General features: G+C 41.4%; 1 protein-coding gene across 2 annotated transcripts in view; it reads left to right on the top strand.

The window, feature by feature from the left end:
• PHF21B (PHD finger protein 21B) overlaps positions 1 to 15,306 on the top strand; it is a 180,992-nt gene that overhangs the window by 130,277 nt on the left and 35,409 nt on the right. For both annotated transcript variants that reach the window (XM_088669938.1, XM_060275181.2), the window contains one exon: positions 12,433 to 12,525. In XM_088669938.1, coding sequence (XP_088526064.1) covers positions 12,433 to 12,525 — 93 coding nt within the window. The remainder of the gene's footprint in view (positions 1 to 12,432; positions 12,526 to 15,306) is intronic.

Below are 15,306 nucleotides of genomic sequence, written 5' to 3'. Positions count from 1 at the left end.
GGGGGCTGCACCCTTTTTAAATCTCCATGTGTAATTCACTGAAGACACAAATCTCCATAGCAGGATTGGAAAAGATTGCACCATGAAATCTTGTTAATGTGAGGAAGAATCTTCCCCGCTGAAAATCCTCTTTCTCCAAGTGTCCTTTGTTTGGGGGGGGTGGTGGTTTGCATCTCCTGCTCCCATCCCCCAAATGCCTATCCCCCCCCCCCCATTTACTCCACCTGAATAGTCTATGCCCTACAATTCTTAGCAAGAAGACATTTCCAGTTTGTGATGGACAGGTTCAAAAATAATAGATTCGGAGTATGAACTTTCCAAGCTTGTAATGCAAATATATATTCCAAGGAAAGGTGCCACACCCCAAAATTTATCACTTCAAATTTCAATTGAGAATGCTATATGGTTATATGCTGATTTTGCCCCTGTACCATCCAAATTCATCATGCTAGTTGGTCAAAGCAATGAGCCATTGCTGGCGCATGTTCAGATGATGATTAGCTTTTAAGTTTTGACTAAGCTGCCTGGCCCTGGCAAGAATGACCTACAAGGAGCAGGTATGGCAGTGGACGGCAGCAGATAGGAAGAGCAGCAGGCCTATAGGTTGGACCAGCTTTTCTCAGCATGAGGGGGGAAAGTGCATGAGCAAAATAGCATTATATAGGCAAGTACGATGGGGCAGACAAAATGCAGTACAGTGGTACCTTGGTTTATGAACTTGATCCGTTCCGGAAGTCTGTTCTTAAACCAAAGCGTTCTTTCCCATAGCAGTGGGGGGACTCAATTTACAAATGGAACACACTCAACAGGAAGCGGAACATGTTCTTATTCCAAGGCAAAGTTCACAAACCAAAACACCTATTTCTGGGTTTGCAGCATTCTTAATCCAAGTTGTTCATAAACTGAGCTGTTCTTAAACCTGAGATGCTGGGTGATAGTTGTTCAGAGATACGTTGCCTAATTGAGGTTTGATAGAGGCATCAAACCAGTAAAAGAGAGAGATCCCAGTGTGTTTGTTGAGAGTTTGACAATTCTGTCGTGGAAACCGGTTTAGATTGTATGGTTATTGACAGCAGCATTTTTTGCAAAGAATGGATGTGTAAAGATCTGTAGAATTCCTTTGTTGAGGAGAACTGTACCTCATTTGAACCACAGGGAAAATTGCATCTCTTCTGTATGCCAGGAACGGTAGGGATAAAAATGCTAACTTAAAGTACGGTACCTGAAGAAAAATGTTCAACTGTTTTCAAGCCATGCAGAGAGTTGCCTTTGACATTTCCCAGCTTCATATGTGCAAAAACATCACGGAAGCATCTTGCTGCTCCCAAAGGGGTTTCCTGCCCATGTTCTCAGATATTGGGAATGCTACTCAAAAGCTCCTGGGGTTCCAGCCCAGTCCCAGAGGCAGTAGTGGCGCTTGCAGAAGCTGTAGGGGCCACCACAGCCCCACTGGGTTGTGTGCTGCTGCCCCACTGGAACACACAAAGCCTTGAGATGAGAGCAGAGCTCCTGAGGGAGGGAGGACCTGAAACATAAACATACTATAAAGCAGTGGTTCTCAAACTTTTTTCTCCGGCCCACACTTTCAGAAGAAAAAATTGCTTGTGCCACACTGAATTTCGAAACAAGAGGAAACCACTCCTAGCAGGGCTTGCTTTTTATAACATAGAGCACAACTATGTTATCATATGATCACAGGACATACAGAAATTATAAAACAATGCAGCTATGTAAGAGCATGAATCATTCCCAAAATGTAATCACAGTTGTACCTTGGATCCTGGACGCCTTTGCGACTCAAACATTTTGGCTCCCGAATGCCACAAACCCAGAAGTGAGTGTTCTGGTTTGCAAATGTTCTTTGGAAACCAAATGTCCGACGCGGCTTCCGATTGGCTGCAGGAAACTCCTATAGCCAATCGGAAGCCACGCCTTTGTTGTCGAATGTTTTTGGAAGTTCAACAAACTTCTGGAATGGATTCCATTCAACAACCAAGGTATGACTGTATAAACAAGCCTCTTACATATGTACCTTAAATATGTATGCAAACTCAATGAGAGATGCAAGCTTGCTTTGGCCAGGTAATCTCATTTATATAGGTCTAATTTGAAACAAACAAGGTCTCATCTCTTCAACACTTTCTCTTTTCTGATCTTTCATATTTGTCAGAGTTGAAAATCCCCGTTCACAACCATAAGCCATGGGGAACTGTAAAAGAATAGCTATCTGTGATATAAATTGTGATATAATCAGCTAATGCTCTTGAAGAGTAAACACTTCCGGGTCCATGCGGTCCTTATCCCGAAAGTACGCAACCTGCAGCATACTCAACCCAAGGTATGACTGTATTAGTTAAAACTTGAAAATTATGTTCACATTTGTGATAAAGAGGAGGGAAATGTGGCTTTCCACATGAAAGCATGTGTTTTTCTTCTGTGAATAAAAATAGTTGCAATGTTTGCGGAAAATAAAGCTTTCAAAACAAAGGGTGGTCACTGAGTTCAGTTCCTCAAGTTTTTAAAAGTCAGATTACATTTAAAGGTTGCGCTTAGCACTTGACATTTATATAAATCAAGCTCAAGGTTGAATTCTGTGTTCGTTGTAAAATGAATGTAGAATGAGGTTTTTTTTAAAAAACAAAAAAACCTCTCCACAACAGAACCAAACAAAAAACCAAACACCCTGCAATTACTTCAGTGAATATCTATTCAGGTTAAGAATTTTCATCTTTGCTGTTGCCATAGTAATCTGTTCCCTTGTCACTACCACATTACAATCCGTTCTGTTTCCAATATTGAACATGTAGCAGGCAAAAACATTTTTAAAATAGCTTTAGGTGTCTTTGCAGCAGGAAACAGTATTTGCTTGTAGAAATGTATACATACTTTGAGAAAATGATTAGCGGTCACAACATCAGATTTTCACTACAGTTATTCATGAAAGGTAATTTTAACAATCTCATTTTATTTTTACTGTGGGGAAACACCCTCAGAGGAAGCAGATTCATATATATATATTCAGTAACATGCTGATAATGAAAAGGTTTGGGACCTAAAAGCCCCTTAACCGTTTGGCAGGGAACTGTTTTCTTACACCATTGCTGATTATTTGGTGCAGTTTGAGGAGCACACTGCTTTTTCCTTGAAATGGATTAGGTCTAAGCAAAAGAGGCACACTAAAATTTATCTACTGTTGCCTTCAGCCATGACTTTAATTTCCATCTTGTAACTGTAGAGAATACATACTGTAATCAGTACTAAGTTATTGCTTTTTTGCACCTGATACTAAGTTTATTGTTGAAGTAACTGGAAATTTTAGGATAGGGAGGGATTTTTTTTCATTGTATTCTGATATCTGCCTTTTTTATATGTCTGGGTACATTTTTGTATTAAAAACTTGTTGAACTGAGCAATATTCAAGTGCTACCTTTTTTAATGTCTATGAACAAGTAAGCACACTGTTGGAAAGAATCGTTGGATCAAATGAGTTTTAGTTTCGTTTCACTTTGTTACACAATATAAAACATTTCCTTTATATTCCATATACTGTATTCAACTATTTTGAATTTTCTAACCTGTAGTTGCTGCCATTTTGGTGTTTTTATCAATTATGGCTGTAATACTGATGTTGAATCAGCTACACTGAACTCACTGGAACTTGCTTCTCGGAAGACATGTATTGGATCACACTTTTATTTTCGTGCTTTTATGTTTTGATAGCTGCCCTAGGAGCTGAAGTTGTGTTGTGTAAATGTAACAAACAGATAAAAAATAAATTAACCTAGAGTAGCACTCTGCCATTTATGAAGCATTTGCTTCTTTCCCTTTTCTTGTTCTTTGGGGGATTTGCACTGACTTGAAGGAGCTGCTGCTGTCTGTGGCACCAAAGTCCCTTCTTTCCCATTCCAGTACTATACGCTGATGACACCCAGCTCCATTTCTCCTTTCCACCTAAATTCAAGGACTCTGTTCTGAACCTGTGTCTGTCATCAGTAATGGACTGAATGAAGGGGAACAAATTGAAACTTCAGACAAGGCAAAGGTGCTCTTGGTCAGTTGGAAGGCAGAACAGGGAATAGGGATTCAGCCTGTGCTGGATGGGGTAACTGACTCACATGCTGAAGACTGTCTCACATGCTGCTGGTCATGGGCTTGCTCCTGGACCCTGAGCATGGAGCCGAGGCCAGGAGTGCATTTGCACAGGGAAAGCTAGTGTGCTAGCCTTGAGATGTCTGATTTGGGCACAGTGAAACACGCCTTTGTTTGTTTGTTTGTTTGTCATCTAAGGATCCCAGTGCAGTTTACAATATAAAAACAAAAAAATACGGTAACAAACAAAATAGTAACAAACAAAAACAATTCCGCCCCCACCCGCCCCAGTTAAAAAGGCCTTAGATCAGTGGTGTCCAAACTTTTTTCAAAGAGGGCCAGATTTGATGAAGTGAAGGGCCCTGAGGGCCGACCAAAGTTATTAACCTTTTCTTAGGATTTTACCCCAAAGTTGTTGAGCTTTTAGGATGGAACTTGTGGAGGTTTTTTTTGAATTTTACCCCAGGAAATAAACTGGCACAGGGGCTGGGTTAAACCGGATTAGGGCCCCGAAACAGACTTTGGACATGGCTGCCTTAGATTGTTGAATTAGCCCGAGGCCTGGGAGAATGTTTTTGCCCAGTATAAACGAAGGCACCTGGCGAGCCTCCCTGGGGAGAGCCTTCCATAAGCTCTCGGTTACATCCTGTTTGGATTACTGTAATGGGCTCTACGTGGGGCTGCCAGAAACTGCAACTGGCTCAAAGAGCTACAGCCAGATTGCTGACCAGGGCTGGTTACAGGGCATATAGTTTGATTCTCTTGCCAGAAGAGCTCCACTGACTACCAGGCAGTTTCCAGGCACAATTCCAGGTTGTGAAGCCCCACACGGCCCTAGGTCCACACGATCTGAATGACCATATTCCCTCATGGGAACCTGCCCAGGTTTTGAGATCTTCAAGGGAGGCCCTTCTGGGTGGTGGCTGCTCCCAGACCAATGTGGAACTCCCTCCCTGTAGAAGCTAGACTGGCTCCCTCCTTGTTGCCTTTCTTCCGGCAGGTGAAGGTTTTCTTATTCCAACAGGCTTTTGGGAATCGACTGCTCTTAATGAAAGGGCTGGTGCCATGCTGTTCTTATTGTAATTGTATGGTTTTAACATATTTTATAGATAGATGGTTTTAATTGTTTTTAAATTATCATTTCCCCTATATTTTTATCTGGAAGCTGCCTCAAGTTCCTGTTAGGGAAAAAGTTGAGGTATAAATAAATATATGAAAAATATAATGGCAACAACAGGAGGAGGGGAAGGAAATCATGCTACTGGCACAAGGTGGTGGTTAGCACAGCTCTAAAGAAGAAATGCAGGTTTTTTTAAAAAAATAATATATTTAGGCAAGGCTCCAAGCTGTTGGTTTCAGCCCAGATATATTTATGTTTTGAAAAATCTTAAGTACTTCTTAAATCAATGTATTAAAATATGGGTGGGAGAAATATTTTATACGTGCTCCTTTTTTATAGCTTCTCAGTTTTGACACCTGCAGTTTCCAAATAGTTTCTGCTTGGGATTCTTTTGATAGTGTTACTCTACCCTGCACTACCATTCCCCCTTCTATCTTTAAAATGCACAGCAATGTAGACATTTCAAGGGCTCCGTATTGACTGCACATAGGCTCCACATAGAGGAAAAGATTTGAAGTTATCTTTTGATTTTTATAGTCCTTTTTTATTAAAATGCTTAGTGCCGTAAATGTAGTAATAAGAAACTCATTTATCTTGACGAAAGTGCTGCTATAAACTATTCTGCACTCATAAAATAACCTTTTAAATTATTGTTTCTGCTGGTATCAATAAATTCATACAAAGTGCTTAAAGGTCAGGCGTTGCCAGAAAAATGTCTTTTCAGCTTGTTAATTAAAGGTTCATAGGAATGTGCATGAGTTTGCTCCCTTTGACAAATGTAGAGGAGAGGGAAAATATGCCTATTTTCAGAAACTTAAAACAGAGGTGGAATGGCAGCAAGGAATGACAAAAAAGCTGCAGTTGATATGGCTGACATGGGGGAAGTGCCTACATTATTCAGGTTGCCAGGTGGGGGTCAGGCAAGACCAGGCATCCCCAAACTTCAGCCCTCCAGATGTTTTGGGCTACAGTTCCCACCATCCCTGACCACTGGTCCTCTTAGTTAGGGATCATGGAAGTTGTAGGCCAAAACATCTGGAGGGCCGCAGTTTGGGGGTGCCTGGGCAAGACGGTGGGTGATAACACTCTCCACTCCCTTCTGGGGATGGGACATAACTTGACGTTCTGTTTGATTGCAATCAAATATTGCCAAATGCTCTCTGAACATCAGAATGCCTGTGTAGGTGTTGTGTTCCAGATACCTTGGGCAATGATGTCCATGGAAATGGGTCAGCAGGGCCGCATCTGAGAATAGCCTGACATCCAGTCTGAGCAAGGGCACTCCGTAGGAAGAAGAGGATCTGACACCAGATTGAGGCTGGGGGGGTCAGACTTTTTAGATTGTGGCGCAGGCTCACCGTGTTAGGCTGCCATGATGGTGTTGTGTAGGCTTTTTCTATATGCATATCCCAGGAATTCCTGGGGCCAGTGATGGTTGAGAGTATGCTTGTATGTGTGGATGAAAGTGTGTGGGTGTAGATTGATTCAGGTATGGATATGTTAGTGCATGGGGTGCCAGCTCCCGTCATTCCTGACCATTGGCCATGCTGGCTGGGACTGAGGTCTCACCCTCTGATGGTTCCACTGCGGAAAAGGCATTTGGTTGATAAGAAGTTAGTTGTTTGATCTTTCTGATATATTTCTCGATATCTTTCTGATATATAGGTACTGTGTAGGTAATGTTCAGTGTTATTGGTGTGTTTGATTATTTGCTGCTTTCATGATTTTAAGCCACTGTTATCTGAGTTTGCTTCCCAGCTCTCCCTGTTCTTTGCTATTAATAGTTTTATTGAGGCACTATTGGTTTTAAATGTGTTAGCTGTCTTGAACATTGCTTATGGAAGGGTGGGGTACAAATTGTTTAAATAATAAACAGGTAAAGAAGGGGGACTGGAGGGGTTCAGTCACACCTACCCAAAAAGGGACGTGCACAAATGCTGGGTGCTCACCTCTCACCCCAAATGGTTTTCCTTTCATGCTGATTTTTTTGCTGCTTCTCTGGACGACACAGAGATTTCTCCAAGTACAGTGGTACCTCGGGTTACAGCCGCTTCAGGTTACAGGCGTTTCAGGTTACAGACCCAGAAATAGTACCTCGGGTTCAGAACTTTGCTTCAGGATGAGAACAGAAATCGTGTTCCGGCGGCGCGGCGGCAGCAAGAGGCCCCATTAGCTAAAGTGGTGCTTCAGGTTAAGAACAGTTTCAGGTTAAGAACGGACCTCTGGAATGAATTAAGTTCTTAACTGAGGTACCACTGTAGTTCTTTATAAGTAAGCTGGAACTGAACTGAACAGCTCAGCCAACCTGCTTTTATAGGCAGCCGGCTGTCAACATTGTAACAACAGCCCAGGGTTTCCCACCTACAGTAAAGTAACTGACATGGACCTGAGTGAAAACTATATACTGTACACAATACGCCTGGTGGCCAGGGTGAGAATTCCAATACATACGGTAACAGTATCATCAATCTTTTGTGTCTGTTTTGGACAAATGTAGGACTATAGCACTTATTATGCCTGGGGGGTGGGGGGTGGAATCAACCATAGCGGTATGAAAAAGAAATAAAGGTGATTTGGACTGTGCAGTCATGGTTAGCACTACACACAGAAAAGGGTTTGTTGCGTTTGTTGCAAAAATGATGCTGTTTTCCTGTCTTTAGAGATCAGGTACAATTAAGTCCACATTTCCAGGTGATGTCTTTCAAAGAAAGGACTCTGCAGGAATTGCTGTGAAGAGCCATCCGGGTCTCATGATTTGTAATGGTTTTCCTGAATATAATCTCTTCCTTATCCTGTGAGGGAGTGGGATTGAAAAAGGATTATATTTCAAATTGCAGCATGCAGCTTCAGTGTATATTTTCAGAGTGCTGCAGTATAAAAATGGTGGCATCTCATTCCAGAATTTTAGTTTTTTAGTGTTGCATTCTGGGCAACTTCAATGCAACGTGGGAGTGGATTAATTCAGAGTTCTGGCCCGTCTGTCTCTACTTTTCTTCCTTTGACCCTATGTATTGAGGACTTTTGTTTCCTCAATAAAATAAAGTGAGTTAAGCTAACATGTTGCAACAAAAACTGCTTTGAAATTCTTACGGGAGACTAACTGTATCTGCACTCCCTGTTCTTCATGTAAATAATTTATTTAGTGCTGCCAGAATGCTGACAAATGAATTATTTTGAAAGAAATATGAAAAAACCAAATCCCAGCACACAAACTAAATCTAGTTGGCCTAGAAAGCAGCACACAGCTTTTCTCTGGTACTAAACTTAAGGAACATCACACCGATTACTATGAGAGCTCTGTTAGGTTGGGTTCCGTAAAACATTTAAAATACTGTTTTAAACCCAAAAGATAAACCCTAGACAACCTTGGAAATACCTTAGGAAATGCCTCCTTTACCCTTAAGTCTCACCCCTCCTTGAGTTGAGATCCGTAAATGGGCCTTCTGAAGTAAGACTAGCTTGATACTAGAAATAGAGCTTTTGGGGTAGTGGATGCTTTTTATGGAAATATCCCTTGTGGGAGGAACACCAAGTCCACTCGATAGATTTTTTTATATTTTTAAAAAACCCAGTAAATACAATTCATAGAATCATAGAGTTGGAAGAGACCACAAGGGCCATCCAGTCCAACCCCCTGCCAAGCAGGAAACACCATCAAAGCATTCCTGACAGATGGCTGTCAAGCCTCCGCTTAAAGACCTCCAAAGAAGGAAACTCCACCACACTCCTAGGCAGCAAATTCCACTGTCGAACAGCTCTTACTGTCAGGAAGTTCTTCCTAATGTTCAGGTGGAATCTTCTTTCTTGTAGCTTGAATCCATTGCTCCGTGTCCGCTTCTCTGGAGCAGCAGAAAACAACCTTTCTCCCTCCTCTATATGACATCCTTTTATATATTTGAACATGGCTATCATATCACCCCTTAGCCTTCTCTTCTCCAGGCTAAACATACCCAGCTCCCTAAGCCGTTCCTCATAAGGCATTGTTTCCAGGCCTTTGACCATTTTAGTTGCCCTCCTCTGGACACGTTCCAGCTTGTCAGTATCCTTCTTGAACTGTGGTGCCCAGAACTGGACACAGAATTCCAGGTGAGGTCTGACCAGAGCGGAATACAGTGGTACTATTACTTCCCTTGATCTAGATGCTATACTCCTATTGATGCAGCCCAGAATTGCATTGGCTTTTTTTGCTGTTGCATCACACTGTTGACTCATGTCAAGTTTGTAGTCTACCAAGGCTCCTAGATCCTTTTCACATGTACTGCTCTCAAGGCAGGTGTCACCCATCGTGTATTTGTGCCTTTCATTTTTTTTTTTTTTGCCCAAGTGTAGTACTTTACATTTGTCCCTGTTAAAATTCATCTTATTTGCTTTGGCCCAGTTGTCTAATCTGTTAAGGTCATTTTGAAGTGTGATCCTGTCCTCTGGGGTATTAGCAACCCTTCCCAATTTGGTGTCATCTGCAAACTTGCTCAGGATGCCCTCAAGCCCATCATCCAAGTCACTGATAAAGATGTTGAATAAGACTGCGCCCAAGACAGAACCCTGTGGCACCCCACCCATCACTTCTCTCCAGGATGAAGAGGAGCCCTTTGGGTTCGGTCAGCCAGCCAGTTACAAATCCACTGAATGGTAGCATTGTCTAGCCCGCATTTTACCAGCTTCTTTACAAGAATATCATGGGGCACCTTGTCAAAGGCCTTGCTGAAATCAAGATAGGCTATTGTCTTCTGTCAGGTTTTGTTACCTACTTCAAGGTATTATTCTAACCACTCTGTGTTTACATTGTTTTTACCAGGGGTGAGTCTGAACATGGTGCTGTATAGGGCATCCCATGTACCAGGTTTCATTGGTTCTCAGCTCAAAATACTCTTAGGATCGGATCAAGCCCCTGAGTCCAGTCCAATCCTAAATGGGCCAGTTTTGGCCACACACCCCGTGATGTTATCTGCATCACCACCTACCTTTTCCCAAACTTATCTTGGTGGAGAGAATCAAACTAGAGAGAGCTTCAGAGCGCCATTCTTCTTTCAAGGTGTGAAGATTTTATTACATAGACTCCAGATACAGTACTATAGCCAAATTAAGGCAGGTAACATTAAAAATAAAGAGAACGTAGGATTTCCACTTTTTTGCAGCATTTCATCGTTTCAACGTGGGCTTGCATTGCCTGTGAAAAATTTAAACCATCAAGCTTTAATATTAAGAGGCTGATAAACATTAAGCATGTATCGTTCGGTACTAAAAATTTCATAACTCAGGAAAACCATAATTTGTTTTCATTCTCCTGAGAGGCAGCTACAGTACTCTGAACTTCTTCAGGGAAATAAATCGACAGTGTTTTCTGAAAGCGTAGGTGACAGGACTAATGATAGCTTCATTGGAAAACACAGCCAGCACTCCTAGTCCACAGATACTAAGAGAAATGAACTTGGCCGTACAATGAAGCTGTCTGGCTGTTCCTATCCCCTTCAACTCCCCTTTTTATTATTTTTGGCCTCTGTGTGTGTGTTTAACAAACAAGCAAAGCTTTTTCTGTTCTATAGAGCTAACCCATGGATGCAACTCATGATAAAACAGTTTCTAGGGTTGGGAGTTGTGCAAGATGAATGCAACATGGTATTGGGGAAAGGAGGCAACTGAAGAGTAGAAAGAGATTTGATACGTTTTCTGCTTTTTATTAAAACTATTAAATATTTGTAATTTCTTCTCATCAGATGTGAAACAAGGAAAGGTGGTATGTGTCTCTTAGGGTTGCAGCACACAAAATATTTCTTATGTGGATATCACTTTTGTGTTCTGTGCCATTGCATTGGATGAATTAACACAAGTCTGTTATGTTGTACAGTGGTACCTTGGTTTACGAACTTAATCCATTCTAAAAGTCCATTCTTAAACCAAAACCGTTCTTAAACAGAGGCAGTTTTTCCCTAATGAGGCCTCCCACCGCCATTGCCCTTCCACTGTTTGGATTTTGTTCTTAGACTGAGGTAAAGTTCTCAAGCCAAGACACTATTTCCGGTTTTGCAGAGTTTGTAAATGAAACCGGACTATTCATAAACTGGACTATTCATAAACCGAGGTAGCACTGTATTAGAATACCACAGACACCCACAAAAATCTGGATGGTCTTCTCCTACAGTGAAATAGACTTATGTGATGCTGTTCTTATGTGTGCAGTACACATATTTTCCTATGTGAAAATGATACACAAAGATTCCTACTGTGTGAGGTAGACATAAAAAAGATTAAGAATTCAAAATTCAGCATTCCAATGGAAGTAGTATTCATGGTTTTTAAACTACAGTCTCTATCTGAAGGAATCCTTTAAAACATATGCAGTTCAGAAAACCATAAAGTTTGCCTTTCATTTGTCTAATCCGAACCAGCCCTTCTTCTAGGAAACTTATGTTGGCAGCCAGGGGGTTTATTCTTATTTTTGTCATTACATCACCAAGTGAAGCCTGTGGAGCTGGGGCTTTGGGTAGAGCCTTCTCAGCGACGGCACTCCAGCTGTGGAGTATCTTTGCCCCTGACTGGCACCAAACTTTGATTAGTTTTCAGTGCCAGATAAAAAAAATGACATCTTCCTCCAGGCCTTTGGAAATTGAGGACGATTTAAAGAAACCACCTGTTAGCCACTTGGTTTGTCTTAGGAAAGAACAGAGGGAGAGAACTTAACACTGCTTTTAGAATCACAGAATTGTAGAGTTGCAAGGGACCCCAAGGGTCATATAGTCCAACCCCTGCAATGTAGAGATCCTGCCCACAGACGTTCTTGGGTGGCTCAAACCAGCCATCTTCTGATTAACAGCCAAATGCACTAACCCATAGCGTCACAGAGAGCACCAAAGGTTTCTGTTGACTTTATGGTGTGTGTTTTTTATTGTTGTGACCTTCCCTGAGATCACTTGATGATAAGGGTGGAATATAATAAAATAAATAAATAAATATCCTTTTTATCTTCCCAACAACCCTATGAGGTAGGCTAGACCATGAGCAGCAGTAGCTGGCCCAAAGCTGCAGTGAGGCAAAAACTGGTGTGCATGACAACGCTCTTTGGACCAACATGAATATACTACACTGAATCTAGTATGTTATACTGAATACTTGGTGTAGGAGAATTGGCGGGAGAGATCAGGTGGTTGGGGGATATTTAACCTATAAGGAAGGAACTCTTCAGTGTGACACCATTTCAAATCCTGAAAATTCATTTCTTCTGGCAGGCTTTGGGAACCATTGCAGCCGTGCCGATTACAGTTCCTCAGGTGAGCTCCTTGCAGAGGTTGGCAGGACAAAGACCAGCAGTGCTACCTCAGGTAAAAATACTGTTTTCGTGTAATGTGTGCTTTTATTAATGGGCTGTGTGTTCTAATATTCAGAGAGTAAATCATTTGTTTAGGTACCAGCAAGTCAACCCACTTAATCGCCCTGGGAGCCATACACCCAAGGAAGCAAAAATAGAAGTCTGAGTATACTTTTAAACACAATGAAACACAATTCGTACCATGGGTGGGGTGAATCTTAAAGAAGAAGAATATCATGGATAAGCAGTGGGAGGGGGCAGACTGTGTTCTTCCTTATGTCATAAAATCAATCCAAACCTCTGCTAATCTTTACATGGTCCCCTGGAAATGTGTCATTGGTTGGTCAACTTTTCTCATAAAGCAAGTTCCCAAACTTTGGAATACTAAAAATAAATACTGCTCCCTTTCAGAAACGAGCCAATGCTAATAATATTCATCTGTCATTCTGGAGAGGGTTGGATTTAAGTGTGTGTGTGCCCCTAAAGAAAAATTGCTTGGTATGATTGTCAAGTATCTTAGAGGCCTACGTCCATGCCACTTGCCGGCTGCCTTAGTCCATGTTTGGACTAGGGCCAGTAAGGTCTTTTGGTAAATCACTGCATTTTCCTAAACCTCCGGCGGTTGTAGAGATGAGAATAGTCAGGCCTTCCTGACTGGAAACCCATCACTTAAGCAGCAGTTCAGTGTTACTATTTAGTAGAAATGGCCTTACCTTTGCACGTTCTCTGTAATAGGGTTGCGTGACCATTGCATCCACCTTTTCAGTAATGCCTGTGATCACTGGAGAAACACTATGTGCTTTCAATGCTCTGTATTGGCTGCAAAGGCACTAGCCGTCTGAGTTTTTGGTGCTTCTTTTTCTGTCCTCCTCACCTCTCCTGGGCACATTTCTCAACAGTGAGGGATAGTCAGACAAGACAACAATGTGGAGGGGGAAGGCCAAAAGTGTTCCATGAGGCCTCATCCTGAAGCATGCAGGTTCAATGGCAGTTCCTTTTGGGAGGTAGGGAGCCTGCCTAGGATTTTCAGACCCCTTTGCCACGATTACCTGAAAACGATGCCATTTGCCCTATGCAAAGTCATGGGGATTCACGGCCAAACGACGTCCTGCTTAGGGGGCCTCTGCCTCGTTCTGTACTGCAGGGGAAGTTTGGGTGCATCTCTCCACACATGGCAGGAATGTAGCTCACAACTGTCAGCACAGGCTCCCCACAATTTCAAAAATGGTGGTTAGTGGTTCTGTGATGATCAGTGCATGGCAGGCTTTAAGAGCCTCGTTTCTCAACCTGTGAGTTATGACCTGCAAGAGGGTGACTGGCTTTATAAGTAAACCCAAATATTAATCGCTTAACTGCTATGATTATTTATTTATTTATAAACTCACATCCAATATTTCATCATGCAGGTCTCGGAGCAGCTCACTTTAATGAAATATTGCATAAATTAAACCTCCAAAATTTAGAATCTCGAGAATTTAAAAGAAGAAGAATCAGTTGGTTCTGAAAAGACCTTTGGTGGAGTTTTACTAGTATTCTACTAGCCATTTCTGCATTAGGTAGTTCCACTGCCACTTGAAAGTTCAGCATAGGAATAGCTCCCTAACAGCACCTTAGTTAGCAATGGCAAGGACTGGCAGAAGGAAATGTGGGTTGCAATTAATTCAGTCTTTAGAGAAGGCTGTAAGATCTTCTGTAACAATTAGTTCTGGGTAGTAGAGCTTGTTTGTATGATAACAACCAATTCCTTTTCATAAGATGTGAAGGGAAAATATTATGGCTAATTAGATCCCAGCCATAACATTCCAGAGTCATACAAGAGGTACATTCTTTTAACATTCAGTTAAAAGTTTTGTGCTTGTATTCAAAAGACTTGGGCCTGGCTCTGGACCCTTTGTAGCAATCTGAGGCATCTGCATCAGTTGTCATAAAAAGCAGGACTATTTCAGTTAGAGTGCCCTTGCTATGAGTCGCCTTGCTTAGAAAATTTCACATAGGCATTTCTTTGGAGTCTTTTGCGTAATTGGTAAAAAAATCAATCTCTTCAGAAAAGCTTTTATATCTTTGAGGACATTGGATGACACTGATATTGATGTTACCTGGCTTTTTTGTTTTTACCTTGTTCTGTTTTGCTCTAATGTGTAGATTAAGCATGCTCACCCCCATGAGAATATATACGGTAATAGGCTGATTTTGAAAAGATAGGCATTCTAATGTAAATAAACGTTGTGATAAACCATGCTTACCATGCATAAATGGATCTCACCCACTTTGTTCTTCCCTAATAGATAGATCTGGGGGTGAAACAAACCACAATGCCTGATTTAGTGTTAATAAATCATAATATGTATCCAAGTTTGTGCGTTCATGATTTGATCATGGTTTGTTTGAGTAAAGCAAACCACAGTCTGTGGTTTAGACATATGTAATTTTGAGTACAGGATCATGTACTTTTATTTTAAAATAAAAAACTCTAATTCATCTGCATGACAGAAGCCCAGATAGGTAGATTCACAGAAAACCATTAACTATAGTTCACTGTGATGAGTGAATTGAGCCAATTCTCTGCAGCTATACAGCACATGTCCCTCCATATAAACAAACAAACAAAAACTCAGTTTAGGATGCTAATGTTCAGGAAAGCTTGGCTTAGAATGTGCTCTTTCCCGCTGGGCATCAAAAGATAGATATTGTTGAGATTTCGAATATTTTCAGCTTTTTAGACATCAAAACAAATTGAGCTACAACATACTATGTTTGAAATCATTATATACATAAATTCAATAGGGGTTTGACA

This window comes from Zootoca vivipara, chromosome 5 (assembly GCF_965207765.1).
Source record: "Zootoca vivipara chromosome 5, rZooViv2.hap1.1, whole genome shotgun sequence".
In the NCBI taxonomy this organism is placed as follows: Eukaryota; Metazoa; Chordata; class Lepidosauria; order Squamata; family Lacertidae; genus Zootoca; species Zootoca vivipara.
This window is presented reverse-complemented; position numbering and strand designations above follow the sequence as displayed.